This window comes from Lithobates pipiens, unplaced genomic scaffold (assembly GCF_037356315.1).
Source record: "Lithobates pipiens isolate NorthernLeopardFrog02 unplaced genomic scaffold, aLitPip1_a1.2 Scaffold_8, whole genome shotgun sequence".
NCBI classification, from domain to species: Eukaryota; Metazoa; Chordata; class Amphibia; order Anura; family Ranidae; genus Lithobates; species Lithobates pipiens.
The window spans coordinates 240,643,448-240,660,006 of NW_027507903.1; the positions used below are offsets into that span (position 1 = coordinate 240,643,448).

General features: G+C 45.6%; 1 protein-coding gene across 2 annotated transcripts in view; it reads left to right on the forward strand.

Moving 5' to 3' along the window:
- Positions 1-5,272: 5,272 nt before the first annotated feature.
- ZFC3H1 (zinc finger C3H1-type containing) overlaps positions 5,273-16,559 on the forward strand; it is a 156,083-nt gene continuing 144,796 nt past the window's right edge. For both annotated transcript variants that reach the window (XM_077468543.1, XM_077468544.1), the window contains exons 1-2: positions 5,273-5,775; positions 9,532-9,936. In XM_077468543.1, coding sequence (XP_077324669.1) covers positions 5,400-5,775; positions 9,532-9,936 — 781 coding nt within the window. In that variant the 5' untranslated portion in view covers positions 5,273-5,399. The remainder of the gene's footprint in view (positions 5,776-9,531; positions 9,937-16,559) is intronic.

A 16,559-nucleotide genomic window follows, 5' to 3' on the forward strand; every position in this document is an offset into this window, starting at 1 on the left:
GCGCGCGTCACTCGAATTTTGACGCGAACGGCCAAAACGTTCGGAATTCGCCGAACGGCCGAACGGGCAATGTTCGAGTCGAACGTACGTTCGACTCGAACACGAAGCTCATCCCTACTCTCCACAGTTACCAGCTTTCCTGATCATGCTCGTCTGACCTGCCTACTTAAAGCTGTCCAGTTCACTTCACCTCTGCCTTCGCCTTGGTCACATCACAAGAAACCATCTCTTACGGTTCTGTTTAAAGACTGGTTTGCTGACATCCCTTCTGGCTCCTTATCCTGCTTGATGTTGCTCTACTTGGATCCCTGACTTCTGGCCTGGCTGATTACCCGATCTGGTTATTGAACTCTGGCCTGGCTGATTACTCTATCCGGTTACTGGACTCTGGCTGTGCTTTGACTGCGCTTTTTATATTTACCTTTTTATTTTATAAACAAGTGTGATTTAATTGTACTTCTGTCTCGGTCTGATTCATGGTTTCTGACACTTGGATGGCAAACACTGAACAAGCATATCGCCCCCCATTGATTTTAGTGCATTGCTCTATGCCCCTCAAGCGTGACAAAGTAGCTCATAACACGTTTCACTTTGTTTTATTTACCACGCATTTTGCCTAGAGGTGCAACGGATCAAAAAACTCACAGATCGGATCATTCCTCGGATCAGAGTCACGGATCGGATCATTTTTCGGATCAGCAAATAATTGAATTTGCAAAAACCTGTGAAAATTCCACCACCATATAGTCCCTACTGTAATATACATCTCCCCCACTGTGATATTGGCTGAGCATGGCTGGGTGTGCGGCTGGGTATCGCCAAGTATGGCTGGGTATTACCGAGTATTGCAGGGTATGGCTGGATTTGGCTGTGTATTGGCAGGATATGGCAGAGTATTGGCAGGGTATTGCAGAGTATTGGTGAGTATTGGCAGGGTATTGCAAAGTATTGGCAGGGTATTGGAAGAGTATGGAGGGATGGCTGTGACTGCACTTGTCACAGGGCAGCGCTGTGGGCTCTACAGATGCAGCCAACAGCACTGCTGTCATCTGATCTCTCCCCTCCACTATACGGATCTGTAAACAGAGGGGAGAGAGCAACCAGCACCATTATGATGCCGGTTTGTTTACAAGGGATCGCTCCATCATTTGACAGAGCGATCACATTGTAAATGCCCACGGGTGCACCAAGATGGCCGCCGATTCGGAACTAGGCCAAAGCCGCGGCCTTTCCTAAGGCCGAGACCGCGGCGTGCTCAGCGGAGCGTGGCGTGTGCCGATCCGAATAGGGCGACCCGTTCGGATCACGGATCAGTGTCGATCCGTTGCACCCCTAATTTTGCCACATTTCTTGTATTGGGCTCTCACGTTTGGGGGGACAATAAATGGCACTACAAGTGTGAGGCACATATTTTTGCATGTTCCGTGATTGTGCCGAAATGTGCATTTCTCTGCGCGTTACTGAAACACGCAGGTGTGACCAGAGACTGATATGGTAGAAAGTTGTCACCGCGGCATGCCGTGTTCTGCCATATTTCCATTTTTATCAGTGACCACCACACAAAAACTTTTCTCTAAAAGCGGGCAGACATGTGTAAAGTGCGCATGTTTTCTTTGGATGGAGGGAGGAAAGTTCTTTGTCTCCTTTACCCCTGAGTATGAATAGCTATAAAATGTGCTGTGAATGTGAGCAGACAGGGAATGTCTATGGCTCTGATCAATGAATACTGGAACTTCCTAAGATGAGTCCCCACAAACCATCCCAAAGCTGCAGAAGATAGAAGGAAAATGGGGGGGGGGGGGCGCATTTTCTACAGAACCCTGCTCCTAACCCATAGTAACCTGCACCCCTCCACAGAATCCTGCCCCCCAACCCATAGTACCCCGCACCCCTCCACAGAACCCTACCCCCCAACCTATAGTACCCTGCACCCCTCCACAGAACCCTGCCCCAACCCATAGTACCCTGCGCCCCTCCACAGAACCCTACCCCCCAACCTATAGTACCCTGCACCCCTCCACAGAACCCTGCCCCAACCCATAGTACCCTGCACCCCTCTACAGAACCCTACAGCCCTCTCTATACACCCTTTCCCCCATCCCATAGTACCCTGCATCCCTCTACAGAACCCAGCACCCTTCACTATACCCCCTCACTATTGACTGGCAATTCACATTGCATCTGGTGGCAGGCTGTGGGTGGCAAGTGGCACACAGCATCTGGTGGAAGGGTATGGGTGGCAAGTTGCACACTGCATCTGGTGGCAGGCTATAGGTATAGGTGGCAAGTAGTACACTGCATCCGGTGGCAGGCTTCGGGTGGCAAGTGACAAACTGCATCGGATGGCAAGTGACACACTGCATCTTGCAGCAGACAATGGTGGCAAGTGACAAGCTGCATCTGGGGGCAGGCGACGGTGGCATGCTGTATCTAGTGGCAAATGACAAGCTTAGGGTTCCCACTGATTTTGCATTATGGTGAGTGGAACTATTTCATTATATATTACAATATAGTATAGAAACAATGTGATTTGATCATCCTGACACCATATCAAGCATGATGTCAGGATTATTTAAGTGCTAACATCAACCATTCACCCAACAAATCACCCGCCGCCGAATTCCCTGTCAACCCAAAGACTACATCCCCCCCCCCTTCCACGAAACCGGTCCCCCCATGCAAAAAAGGTTGGGGACTGCTGTTCTAAAGTGACATCACTTCCTCTTAGTGTTCTATTATAGAGTTAGCCACGCAGGAGGGAAATGCGTGACAGATTCCATGGTCGGCGAGGTTTTTGAAATCATATTTTTGGGGGAATTGTGGTCACCCTACCTGGTACGTTTGCCATCTGTGACTATCTCCTGTCACGTCTGCAGTCTCTGACTATCTCCTGGGACATGTCTGCACTCTGTGACTATCTCCTGGGACATGTCTGCACTCTGTGACTATCTCCTGGGACATGTCTGCACTCTGTGACTATCTCCTGGCACATGTCTGCACTCTGTGACTATCTCCTGGCACATGTCTGCACTCTGTGACTATCTCCTGGCACATGTCTGCACTCTGTGACTATCTCCTGGCACATGTCTGCACTCTGTGACTATCTCCTGGCACATGTCTGCACTCTGTGACTATCTCCTGGCACATGTCTGCACTCTGTGACTATCTCCTGGCACATGTCTGCACTCTGTGACTATCTCCTGGGACATGTCTGCACTCTGTGACTATCTCCTGGGACATGTCTGCACTCTGTGACTATCTCCTGGGACATGTCTGCACTCTGTGACTATCTCCTGGGACATGTCTGCACTCTGTGACTATCTCCTGGCACATGTCTGCACTCTGTGACTATCTCCTGGCACATGTCTGCACTCTGTGACTATCTCCTGGCACATGTCTGCACTCTGTGACTATCTCCTGGCACATGTCTGCACTCTGTGACTATCTCCTGGGACATGTCTGCACTCTGTGACTATCTCCTGGGACATGTCTGCACTCTGTGACTATCTCCTGGGACATGTCTGCACTCTGTGACTATCTCCTGGGACATGTCTGCACTCTGTGACTATCTCCTGGGACATGTCTGCACTCTGTGACTATCTCCTGGGACATGTCTGCACTCTGTGACTATCTCCTGGGACATGTCTGCACTCTGTGACTATCTCCTGGGACATGTCTGCACTCTGTGACTATCTCCTGGGACATGTCTGCACTCTCTGACTCTCTCCTGTCATGTCTGCACTCTCTGACTCTCTCCTGTCATGTCTGCACTCTCTGACTATCTCCTGTCCCCTCTGCACTCTCTGACTCTCTCCTGTCCCCTCTGCACTCTCTGACTATCTCCTGTCCCCTCTGCACTCTCTGACTATCTCCTGTCCCCTCTGCACTCTCTGACTATCTCCTGTCACCTCTGCACTCTCTGACTATCTCCTGTCACCTCTGCACTCTCTGACTATCTCCTGTCACCTCTGCACTCTCTGACTATCTCCTGTCACCTCTGCACTCTCTGACTATCTCCTGTCCCCTCTGCACTCTCTGACTATCTCCTGTCGCCTCTGCACTCTCTGACTATCTCCTGTCCCCTCTGCACTCTCTGACTATCCCCTGTCCCCTCTGCACTCTCTGACTATCTCCTGTCACCTCTGCACTCTCTGACTATCTCCTGTCGCCTCTGCACTCTCTGACTATCTCCTGTCGCCTCTGCACTCTCTGACTATCTCCTGTCGCCTCTGCACTCTCTATCTCCTGTCCCCTCTGCACTCTCTGACTATCTCCTGTCACCTCTGCACTCTCTGACTATCTCCTGTCACCTCTGACCATCTCCTGTCACCTCTGCACTCTCTATCTCCAAGCTGTCGGGTTTTGTTGTATTACTCTGTAGCGCTGGCTCCTGACGAGCATGCACTATATGTTTTTGAAAGTTAATTCTCCTGAAACCACAGTTGGGTTTTAGGGCTAATTTTACTAAATTATGATCTCAGTACTAGTCTAGCTGGGTTGCACTAGGTTCTCCTTGGCTGCAGGTGTCGCTGTCACCACCAGCAAGTGTGAGAACACAGTCTAGCTGGGTGTATTGAGGGCCACATTTTTCTTGGAACCGGCCCAGTAGGGGTGTTCTCCTGCTGTGCATTCTGGGAGGTGGTACTTAAGATATTGGTACCGTGTGAGAGCTCTTTAAAATTTGTCTATGTCCCTCACCTACCAAGTCTGTGGCAGAGACTTTACTTAACACCATACTGGCTGCTAGGCCTAGTGAGAGGAGGTCTATCCAGGGGGTTGTTTAAATCCAGCTGTGAAACGGTTGTTATTCTCTGGATTTCTTCACTAAGAGACTTTCCATTTTGCAGTCCAAAGTACCTGAACTTCCTCCTAACCCTCTACCCTAAAATCAGAGATTCTGTTTATATTTTCAAATAAATAACCCAAAAAGAAGATCCAGTGTCAGTTTCCACATTGCTTTGGGCCATCTACCACCGGAATCCCTAGACGGATATGAGATCAAAAAGGTAACGGTAAGCCCAATAAAACCAACAGCTCCTTTGGGGGGGGGGGGTCAGTGCTACAACTCCAGTGAATGTTCTGTGTGGTTCTTTAGCGATTTCAGGGGCCACACTCGCAGAAAGTTGCCCAGCACTGCTAGAAGTTGCTCTCCCACACTGTCATCTCTGTAATGTATTCTGTTCATACAATCCTCTTTATAGGGAGGACACCGTGTCACGTGATCTCCGTAGATTCCTCCGCTGTATCTCTGAACGCGGTGACATCAGTCGTTGTCGGAACTCTCGCGAGATGATTGATGTAGCGTGGCCTGGCTTTCCCAGGTTCCTGTAGTAGAAGGAGAAGCGGAGTATTAGACTGGAGGCGGACTCGGTGTACCGCGGCTCTGACCACCGACAGCCATGTCCGTGACGGCTGCCAGGCCCTCTTCTCCCCGGGAGGAAGGCGAGCTGGAGGACGGCGAGCTGAGTGACGATAGCGTGCGACCACAGAGCCCTCGGCATGTCCGGCACCGGCCACCCAGCAGCCGAGGGCCCCCGCGTCCCCCTTACAGGTCCCGACAGCAGAGACCCACGCATGGGTACCGCCCGCCACCACGGATTTCACAGCCGCCGCCACCTTCCAGGCCCTCGTTCTGGGAGCGCAGCTATGACACGCTGGGCCGCTTCCGTTCACGGGGGAGAGGCGGAAGGTTCTGGGACCGGGAGTGGGGGGAGCGAGTGATCAAACCGGGAGGAGCGAGACCGGGCAGCTGGAGAGCACCGTCCCCCCGGAAACGTATCCTTCCTAAAGTACAGCAATGGTTCCTGTGCCTGCATCACTGATGTAACGTGATTGTGGAACATAATACCTTCCCTACTATGGGGAAGAGGCCTTGTCATCACCGATCACAGGATCATGTAGTGTTATAGGGCAATATAGTGCTGGGTGGAACATAATCCCTTTCCTACTATGGGGAAGATGCCCTGTCATCACCGATCACAGGATCATGTAGTGTTCTAGGGCAATAGAGAGTCCTGGGTGGAACATAATACCTTCCTTACTATGGGGAAAGAGGCCTTGTCATCACTGATTACAGGATCATGTAGTGTTCTAGGGCAATAGAGAGTCCTGGGTGGAACATAATACCTTCCTTACTATGGGGAAAGCGGCCTTGTCGTCACAGGATCATGTAGTGTTATAGGGCAATATAGTCCTGGGTGTAACATAATACCTTCCCTACTATGGGGAAGATTCCCTGTCTTTTCTGATCACAGGATCATGTAGTGTTCTAGGGCAATAGAGAGTCCTGGGTGAAATATAATACCTTCCCTACTATGGGGAAGATTCCCTGTCATTTCTGATCACAGGATCATGTAGTGTTCTAGGGCAATAGAGAGTCTTGGGTGGAACATAATACCTTCCCTACTATGGGGAAGATGCCCTGTCATCACCGATCACAGGATCATGTAGTGTTCTAGGGCAATAGAGAGTCCTGGGTGACATATAATACCTTCCCTACTATGGGGAAGATGCCCTGTCATCACCGATCACAGGATCATGTAGTGTTATAGGGCAATATAGTCCTGGGTGTAACATAATACCTTCCCTACTATGGGGAAGATTCCCTGTGTTTTCTGATCACAGGATCATGTAGTGTTCTAGGGCAATAGAGTCTTGGGTGGAACATAATACCTTCCCTACTATGGGGAAGATTCCCTGTCATTTCTGATCACAGGATCATGTAGTGTTCTAGGGCAATAGAGAGTCTTGGGTGGAACATAATACCTTCCCTACTATGGGGAAGATGCCCTGTCATCACCGATCACAGGATCATGTAGTGTTCTAGGGCAATAGAGAGTCCTGGGTGGAATATAATACCTTCCTTACTATGGGGAAGATGCCCTGTCATCACCGATCACAGGATCATGTAGTGTTCTAGGGCAATAGAGTCCTGGGTGGAACATAATACCTTCCTTACTATGGGAAAAGAGGCCTTGTCATCACTGATTACAGGATCATATAGTGTTATAGGGCAATGGAGAGTCCTGGGTGGAACATAATACCTTCCTTACTATGGGGAAAGAGGCCTTATCACTGATTACAGGACCATGTAGTGTTATAGGGCAATAGAGAGTCCTGGGTGGAACATAATACCTTCCTTACTATGGGGAAAGCGGCCTTGTCGTCACAGGATCATGTAGTGTTATAGGGCAATATAGTCCTGGGCGTAACATAATACCTTCCCTACTATGGGGAAGATTCCCTGTCATTTCTGATCACAGGATCATGTAGTGTTCTAGGGCAATAGAGAGCCTTGGGTGGAACATAATACCTTCCTTACTATGGGGAAAGAGGCCTTGTCATCTCTGATCACAGGATCATGTAGTGTTATAGGCTGATGGCAGGACCCTGTGTGCAAAGCAAAACAGATGACGCAATGGTTGCATTAAAGAATATTGCTTTATTTCCCTCCTACACATTCAGTGTTGTTGGGGAATTCCATCCTGCAGCACTTTAGTGTTCTGATAGTATGCCTTCCCTGCTGGCAGAAAACAATGGCTACTGCTCGTGGCTGTAGCTGCTGGCGATGATCACATGCAAAAAAAATAAAAATAACCCTAAAGGCTGGTTGTAATATTCAATCAACTCCTGTACAACCAGCTTGCCCATAGATGGATCCCGTCTTGTCCTGTCCCTGCTGAAATTCAGTCCTTCTATGGGTGGCTTAACATAGAGAGGTCCCTGGGTGGAACATACCTTCCTTATGAAGGGTAAGAGGTCTTGTCACCACACATCACTGAACAGAGGATCATGTAGTGTTATAGGGTGATGGGCAGGACCTTGTATTGCAAGCCATAGATGATGTAATTTTTCAACCTGTGATTGCAGGAAAGAAAATTGCTCAATTCCCCCATCAACACTGACGTTTGATGGGGCAAGACCTCCCGCAGTGCTGTCCTGTTCTGCCAGTGGGGAGCCTTCCCATCCAGCACAGCACAATGACCACTGCTAGCTACTGTAGCTGCTGGCAGTAGTCACATGAGAATATCTGGCTGGCTTTACTAAAGTTGATCAATGGATTAACTTCAGTAAAACCTGCCTGCCCATAGATGGATCAAATCTCTGCTGCTCTGCTGAACCTGCAGAAATTCCATCTATAGTTAGCTTAACATATGGAGAGCTGTGTGTGAAACATAATACCTTTCCTGCTATGGGAAAGAGGCCCTGTTACCATACATCAATGCTCAGAGGTTCAAGTAGTACACGGCGATGGAGAGCCTTGGGTGGAATGTAATGTTTCCTACTAGGGGGAATAGATCCTACCACCACAAATAGCAACACATTGAAGGCCTTTTTTGAATAGGTTGATTTCATGTTTGGCCCATGCAGGGTCGTGCTTTGTCTGCACAGGTGTTGGGAGCATCCCTGTGCTGGCAATTCATTTGTCTATTGGAACCCATCTGCTGCATGGATACAGCTGATGTCCCCATATGACAACTGTGCTGGTGCATGGTCCTGAATGCACCCTGGGTGAGTTTGGGAACCTGCACGTACATGGATGTCATATTGGGATGCAACAGTTGCATCTCTGTAGACAACAGTAGAACTGTCAGCATGAGGATACATGCAACACCTGTGCATCCTCATGATGGCAAATCACCTCTCAGCTCAGGTAGTTGCCCCATGTAAACGAGGCCTATGGCTTTTTTAACATGAGTGGCAGACCTTTTTTGTCAGTCAGTTGTACCGCTGTTTGCATACGACAGCTAACGTGCCAAAAGTGTTTGTCATTTTTTTTTTCCTTTTGAAATAATAATGTTATACTTATCTGCTCTGTGCAATAGTTTGTCTTTTGTGATATAGCAACACATTCTTTATATTTACCCAGCCTTCTTCCAAGACCGCTAGCAGAGTAGAGGTTGATTCCACCTTCACAGAAATGCCAAATGCACAGGAGTTTAAAAGAAAAGTATAACCAAAGTTATTTTGGCTCTACTTCTGTAGGTCACAGGGGTGAACTTGGTGCTGCACGCAATGTGATTTTCAGCTGACAGTGGGCTAAAGCCTGCTGAAGTCAGTTGGTACAGGCTCTGAAAAGATCCAGACCATATGGCCGGTTTCCACCTAGATAACTTGGTTTAGCTTCTTGGCAATCTAAGAGCCTGAGCCAGCTGCGCTCTATCCCCCAGAACAGCCCAGTAGATCAAAGGTTCCAGTGAGCAAAGGAGGGGAGAGCAGAGAGATGCTGACTGACAGTCACTGCTCTCTGCTTATAGCGGAGGGGAGCACTGAGTGTTCAGCAGTGTTTGATCTCTCAGTTCTCACTACAGATCTGAGAGCACTGACTAAAGTGTAGTGGCAGGGGGCTGTCCCTCTGTCAGAACATAACTGCTCAGCAGGGTATACCACTCTACTAACGTCGAAGTGCAAAAGTCGCAAAATTGCATGTGTGTTTTTGCAATGGAGCAGTGGGAGAGCAGCCTTTTATAGATGTTTATAAATTGAATATGAATTTAACAATAACCTTTGTTTCCTTGACACTCTCTTCAGTTAAAAGTGTTAGATCTCCACCTAGAAAATTTAGTCATCCATCAAAAAATGAAAACTGTGAAGAGGAGAGCTTTGAAGATCTGCTTTTAAAATATAAGCAGATAAAACTTGAACTTGAATCCATTAATAAGGATGAAAAACTAGCTCTCAAAGAACAGCAGAGTAAGGAAAATGAAAGTGTTTCGGAAACCACCGTAGAGACCCTTGTTAAGGAAGAAATTTCTACTGTTGAAGCTGTGATTCTGGAGGCACCTGTGGAGGAGAAACCACCCGTGAAGGCTTTCCAGGCCTTTGAGCTTAAACCTCTCAGACAAAAATTAAAACCTATTGCTGAGAAGAAGCAAAGTATTGTGGAAGAATCCAGCTCCGCTCTGATTACCAGTGACACTGAGACTCTTGAACAAGGTACAGTGGGGCTATGTCAATACAGGTTTTCATTTTTTAGCATGTTGAAGATTGTGATAGAAAACCTTCTCTGGGCGCATTTGTTTTTTGTACTAGACATAAAATTGGGTAGATGTGGGATCTTGATTGCAGAGATCTTTCCCTCTTAGCTGCCAAAGGGAAGAAAAGCTAGTATAGTAATAAGGATTTACAGGCTCTTCTCTTTCTCATATATTATATATATATATATATATATATATATATATATATATATATATATTACATATTTTTTTTTTTTTGTATAGAGTAAAGATGAGTGTGTCCCCCCCCCCCCCCCCCAGGACATGTATCCCATTGGGGAGATTTCCCTTTACTTCTTGTCCCAGATGAATAACTGGAAATGAGAGTAAATCCTTCCTTTAGTAAGGGAATCCCTGGTTTTCACTAGGGTCACTAGAACTGCAAGATTTTCTCTCGTTCATGTCCACTCAAAATTCGTTTTTCTCTCGTAATTTTACTGTCCGTTATAACTGTAAAGACAAGGATAAAGAGAGTGAATACATCTAATGGGGCACAGACCCAATATAAACCTGGCAGGTATTATAATCCCACCCAGTCTTCTCAAAACTAAACAAAAAAAAAAAAAAAAAGTTTTGCCCATTATACTTCTAATATGGTTACAAAAATGTGAAATATTTTAGATATAGATGGAGTGTTTTAGGAAACAAAATACCAGTTATTTAATTCCATTTAAGAAATCGCCTAAAGTACACTGTAGTCTACAGCTGTCAGAATGGGCACAGGATATCATACGTTCAGTAATGCTAGCCAAACATACACTCACCAGCCACTTTATTGTGTACACCCGTTCAATTGCTTGGTGACACAAATTGTTAATCAGCCAATCGCATGGCAGCAACTCAATGCATATAGACATGGTGAAGACAACTTGCTGAAGTTCAAACTAAGCACCAGAATGGGGAAGAAAGGGGATTTATGTGACTGAACATTTAAAAAAAAAAAAAAAATTGCTGATCTACTAGGATTTTCACACACAACCATCTCTAGGGTTTACGGTGGATGGTTCAAAAAAAGAGAAAATATTCCGTGAGTGGCAGTTTGTGTGGAGGAAAATGCCTTGTTGATTGAAGTCGGAGGAGAATGGAGATGATAGGCAACGGTAACTCAAAAAAAAAAAACACTTGTTACAGCAAAGGTATGCAGAATGCATCTCTGAACACACAACCAATCGACCATTGAAGCAGATGGGCTACAACAGCAGAAGACCACACATGGTGCAACTTCTGTCAGCTAAGCACAGGAAACAATCTGCACCGGCTCACCAAAATTGAACCATAGAAGATTGGAAAAACTTTGCCTGGTCTGATGAGTCTCTATTAGCTGCACCATTCAGATGGGGTAGGGTCATAATTTGGCGTAAACGTGAAAGCATGGATCCATCCTGCCTTGTATCAATGGTTCAGAGTGGTATAATGGTGTGGAGGATATTTTCTTGGCACGCTTTTGGCCCCTTAGTACCAATCGATCATCGTTTAAACACCATGGCCTACCTGAGTATTGTTGCTGACCGTGTCCATCCCTTTATGACTACAGTGAACCCATCTTCTGATGGTTACTTCCTCTAGGATAATGCACCATGTCACAAAGCTCCAATCATCTAAAACTGGTTTCTTGAACATGCCAATGAGATCATTGTACTCCAATGGCCTCCACAGTCACCAGATCTCAATCCAATAGAGCATCTTTGGGATGAGGCGGAATGGGAGATTCGCATCATGGATGTGCAGCTCACAAATCAGCATCACGCAGTTGCTGCAATCATGTCAGTATGGATGAAAATCTGAGGCATGTTTAGAACACCTTGTTGAATCTATGCCACAAAGAATTAAGGCAGTTCTGAAGGCAAAAAGGGGTACATAATAATAATGTAATATTATTCCCAGTGGCGATGAAACGCCGCTGGGCCCACACTTTTCCTTTCTCAGTGAACACTGTGCCTCCTGGGTTATGTGACGCACATATCCCAGGAGGCACAGTGGGCATAATAAAAGTATACACCAACAATATTGCGCAAAAGGAAAAATAGAAAAAATGACAAGAAGTGTGTATGGTTAGCAGCCAGCACGCTAAAACTAGGGATTTTTTTAGCTGAGAAATCGGTGAAAAATGTAGTGCAAGCGCTCAACCTGTATACACTTCTTATAATACTACAAAGTGATATATATTCAAATGTATATATAAATAACCCAAAAGCAAAAGTAAATACAGTATTATACAGGTAAAAAATATAAACATATATATAGTGACTTATACATGTGTATATATAACCAAAAAATGGTGATTATTAGGATATTGAATCCCAAAAGGGAGACAGTGACTGTGGATAACTGTAAACAAATCACAGTGACGAAATCTATAAATAGGTATATAGTCCAAAGCAATCGTGCAAAGTGCCAATATCAGCCAGGGTTCTGTAATGTTGTGACCGAAGAGAACAATGTTTCACCATGTGACGATCCCACCACCGTATAAAGTGCAGGCTTACCGGATCTATATGACCCTAACAGGCATACGCCTCAGGGGTCAATCACAGCTTGCGATCCCAAAAAGGACTCAAGAATTGGATGTATCAGTCAAATCATGTACGATCCCACCAGATCCCAGCAGATGGCTAGATGTGGTCAATATTCCTCATGTGCATGTACAAATCCAACAACGACTCATAGGTAGGCATAAAGGATGAGAAGACGGAGCCAACATAGCATAATAACGTTTTTTTTAAAAAACTTTAATTAAAAAATAAAAATAAAAACTCACATTTCAAGAAGAACAATCAAGCGTGTCAGAGAGATAAAAATGGCAGTAGCGGAGTCCTCCCGACGCGTTTCGACCCACCGGTCATCATCTGGGGTAGACTCACACTACTGTCCTACTGCCTTATATAGATGAAATGATGGCAATCCCCCATGTGTTGTGAATATGCCCACTTCCGGTCTATCCAAGATGGCGGACGGGCGTGCGTTCCACGCCTCGATTAATATGCGTTCCACCAGTATAACTACACCCTTTGACCTCGGGAATCCCATTAAGAAGTGATGGTAGCTATACTTCCGGTATATGGAAAACTGCCGGCCCGGCGTGCGTTCCACGCCTCGCTTAAAATGCGTTTCACCCATTCGTATTGATGTATGAAAAAAAAAAATAAAAAAAAAAATGTAGACAGGGGCCTGTTTGAAATGATCTCTATGTGGAGAGGGGCCGACATCCAGAAAGAATTAAGAAACAAATGGGTGAAAATTGTGTCAAGAACCCTTTTGAAGATGGTGGTTGTGAACCGGAAGTGCGCATCCACAAAACCCGGAACCGGAAGTAAATGTGCATCACTTCCGGAGCGGGATGGGGATGTAAACAAAACATAGATATAGAAAAATCGCTGTCTATTCTCTTATACTGATGAAAAGGTGGCGCTAATGACACCTAATGGCCGCTAATGGAATTGCGACTAGATAATACATACAGTAAGCCATCAATACTTCACACTGTACAAAAGATATACAAAAAATACATCACGTGTTACAGAGTGATAACCTTCTGGTCAAAATGACTGTGTGACCAGTCACCCCGACCATAAAGTGACCACAGTCACCACTCTACAACCATATAGATGGATGAATATTATTGATATCATTCAAAAAATAAATGAAATTGAAATTGAAATTATAAATATCTAAAATAAATTAAGACATAGATAATACCCACGGGTAAGAACCTACCCGATGCCAGACTACAAACGTGCCCAATACCAGACTATACATTGATAATGCCTAAAGGTCCTATGAATCATCAATGAACGAATTAATGTCCCACTCCACATTCATACCGAATGGGGAGTGGGACTGAAGTTCATATATCCAAAATGTTTCGAGCCTGGAGACCCCGCGAGTAAGGGGTCCCCCTCTCCAAGGTGGGGTGTATTTATCTATCGCGATAAATTGGGTGCCACGTAAGTCATTATTGTGGCATTCCCTATAGTGTTTCGGCACCGTATGCTTGGATAGTTTACTTCTAATCAGAGAAATATGTTCGCCAACCCTCGTTGAAAAAGTTCTGGTAGTACGGCCCACATATTGCTTCCCGCAAGGGCATGTTATCAGATAGACCACATATTTAGTTTTGCAAGTGCAAAAACATTTGATAGAATATCTTTTGCCAGTTACTGTAGATGTGAATTCTAAAATTCTTCGTTGTGTCAGTGCATTGTGCTGACACACACTACATTTTTTGCACGGGAAATAGCCTAACATGTTATGGAAAAAAGTGGGCTGTGTTGGAGGGTTAATGATATTAGGGGCAATTTTACTTTGCAAGGTGGGAGCCCCTCTGAATAGGACATTAGCTCTTTCAGGAAGATTAGGACCCAGTACAGTGTCCTGTCTCAAAACCTCCCAATGTTTATTAAAAATCTGTTTTACCTGCCTATGTTGCATACTGAAGGTGGTTATGAAGGACCATTTAAATTTCTCACTGTCATTCCGAGGGGTTTTCACCTGCAAGAGGGTGTCTCTATTTATATTCGAGACTTCCTGTAGTTGTTTCTCTAAAGTCGTTGCATGGTACCCCTTGTCCAAAAACCGTTGTTTTAAACAGTTTGCCTGATCCACAAAAGTGCGATCGTCAGTACAATTACGACGCAGTCTAATAAATTGACTGCGTGGAACGGAAGTAAGCCAACTTTTATGATGGCAACTATCCATGGCAATATAGCTATTACGGTCGGTGGACTTAAAGTGAGTTTTAAAACTAAAACCCCCGGAAGTGATTCCAATCTCTAAATCGAGGAATTGGATTTTATCTGTGCTAGTCTGATAAGTCAAAGAGATTCCCCTGTCATTATTATTCAGACCACTGAAAAATTCAAGGAGGGCATCGGAGGTGCCCCCCCATAGGAGGAGGATGTCGTCTATGTACCGGACCCAAAAAATTAATGATGGGCTCCGCTGGGCATAGACGACATCCTCCTCCCATTTGGCCATAAAAAGATTGGCCAAACTGGGCGCAAATTTGGCCCCCATGGCCACACCCCTTTGTTGTGAGTAATACTGACCACCAAACCAAAAATAGCTATGGCTGGTGGCGAATTCCAATAATTCTATAATGTAATTACGTTGGCAAGGAACTAGCGTGCGTTCTTGTTCAAGAAAGAAGCGTACCGCTTCTATTCCCTTGTCCTGTGGGATACAGGTGTAAAGGGATGAAACATCTGCAGTAGCTATGATGCATTGTCCTTGGAACTGTATACCTTCCAATTTTCTGATGGTATCCCCAGTATCTTGTATATATGAGGGCATCTTTCTCACAAGAGGTTGGAGGTAAAAGTCTATGTATCTACCTATGCGTGCTGTAACCGAATTTATACCACTAACAATGGGTCTACCGGGGGGAGCTGTTAAGCTCTTGTGGATTTTAGGTAGATAATAGATGGTAGGTATTCTAGGGGATGTGGGGACCAAAAAAGCTTTCTCTTTTTTATTCAAGATTTTTTGTTCATAACCTTTATCAACAAGGGCTTTTAATTGTTTTCTGTAAACATTTGTGGGGTTATTGGGTAATTTCCGATATGTGTCTGGTTCACTTAAGATATTTGCCATTTCCTCCTCGTACTGAGTTTTATCTAGTACAACTATGCCCCCTCCTTTGTCGGCTGGGCGTATTATAACTTGCTTTTGGTCACAGAGAGACCTCAATGCAACTCTCGGTAAAGAAGTGGAGTGATGTTTTTTCACTGGTAATTTGGCTAGATCGCTGAGTACTAGATCTCTGAAAATTTTCACTGCAGGGGCAGTGGATACCGGAGGGGAGAAAAGGGAGGGATTAGATAACCCTGAGTGGACAGTGCCTGACGTACTGGCATGGTAGTCTGTGCGATACGGGTTGGATGTGAGATATCTTTGAATATTCAACTTCCGTGTAAATTTGTGTATATCTATAAATGTAGAAAATTTGTTGAGTTTGTTAGGGGGTGCAAATTTTAAGCCCTTGTCTAAAACCAACATCTCTTCAGATGTGAAAGACCTAGAGCTCAGATTGAAAACCCCCTGCCCTATCAGAGCCTTCTTCTCTTTCCGTCTTTGTAATCTCCTTCCCCCTCTACAACCTCTCCTCGTTCTTGACCCCTTTTTTTGGGGTGTGGGTCCTCGTGAAAACCCTGTTGTTCATAATTGGTATTGGGAGGATTGTATGGATAGGGGGAAGGAGAATGCCTGGTGTAAGTGATGTCAGAACTCCTCATATCGCGTAAGGGTGCAAACCTATTCTGCGAGGGAGGTATGTCTTCATAATGTTGGCTTCCTCTATTATAATGATTGGGGGAGTTGACCTCCCGGGGGGGGGAGATAATTTTGATGGTTAGAAGGGTATGGTGTACGTGGTGAATGGTAATATGGTGAATTATTATGATCCACGGGGGCTGGGATGTTTCTGTGATGGGAATGATCCCTTTGGTACCCACGCCCTCCTCTCTTACCTCTTGGACCCCCCCTACCCCTTTTATGATTATTTGTCCTATATGGACTAAAATGTTGAACATTGTGTGTTCCCCTGTCGGGCCCCCTTTGGACAGCCTC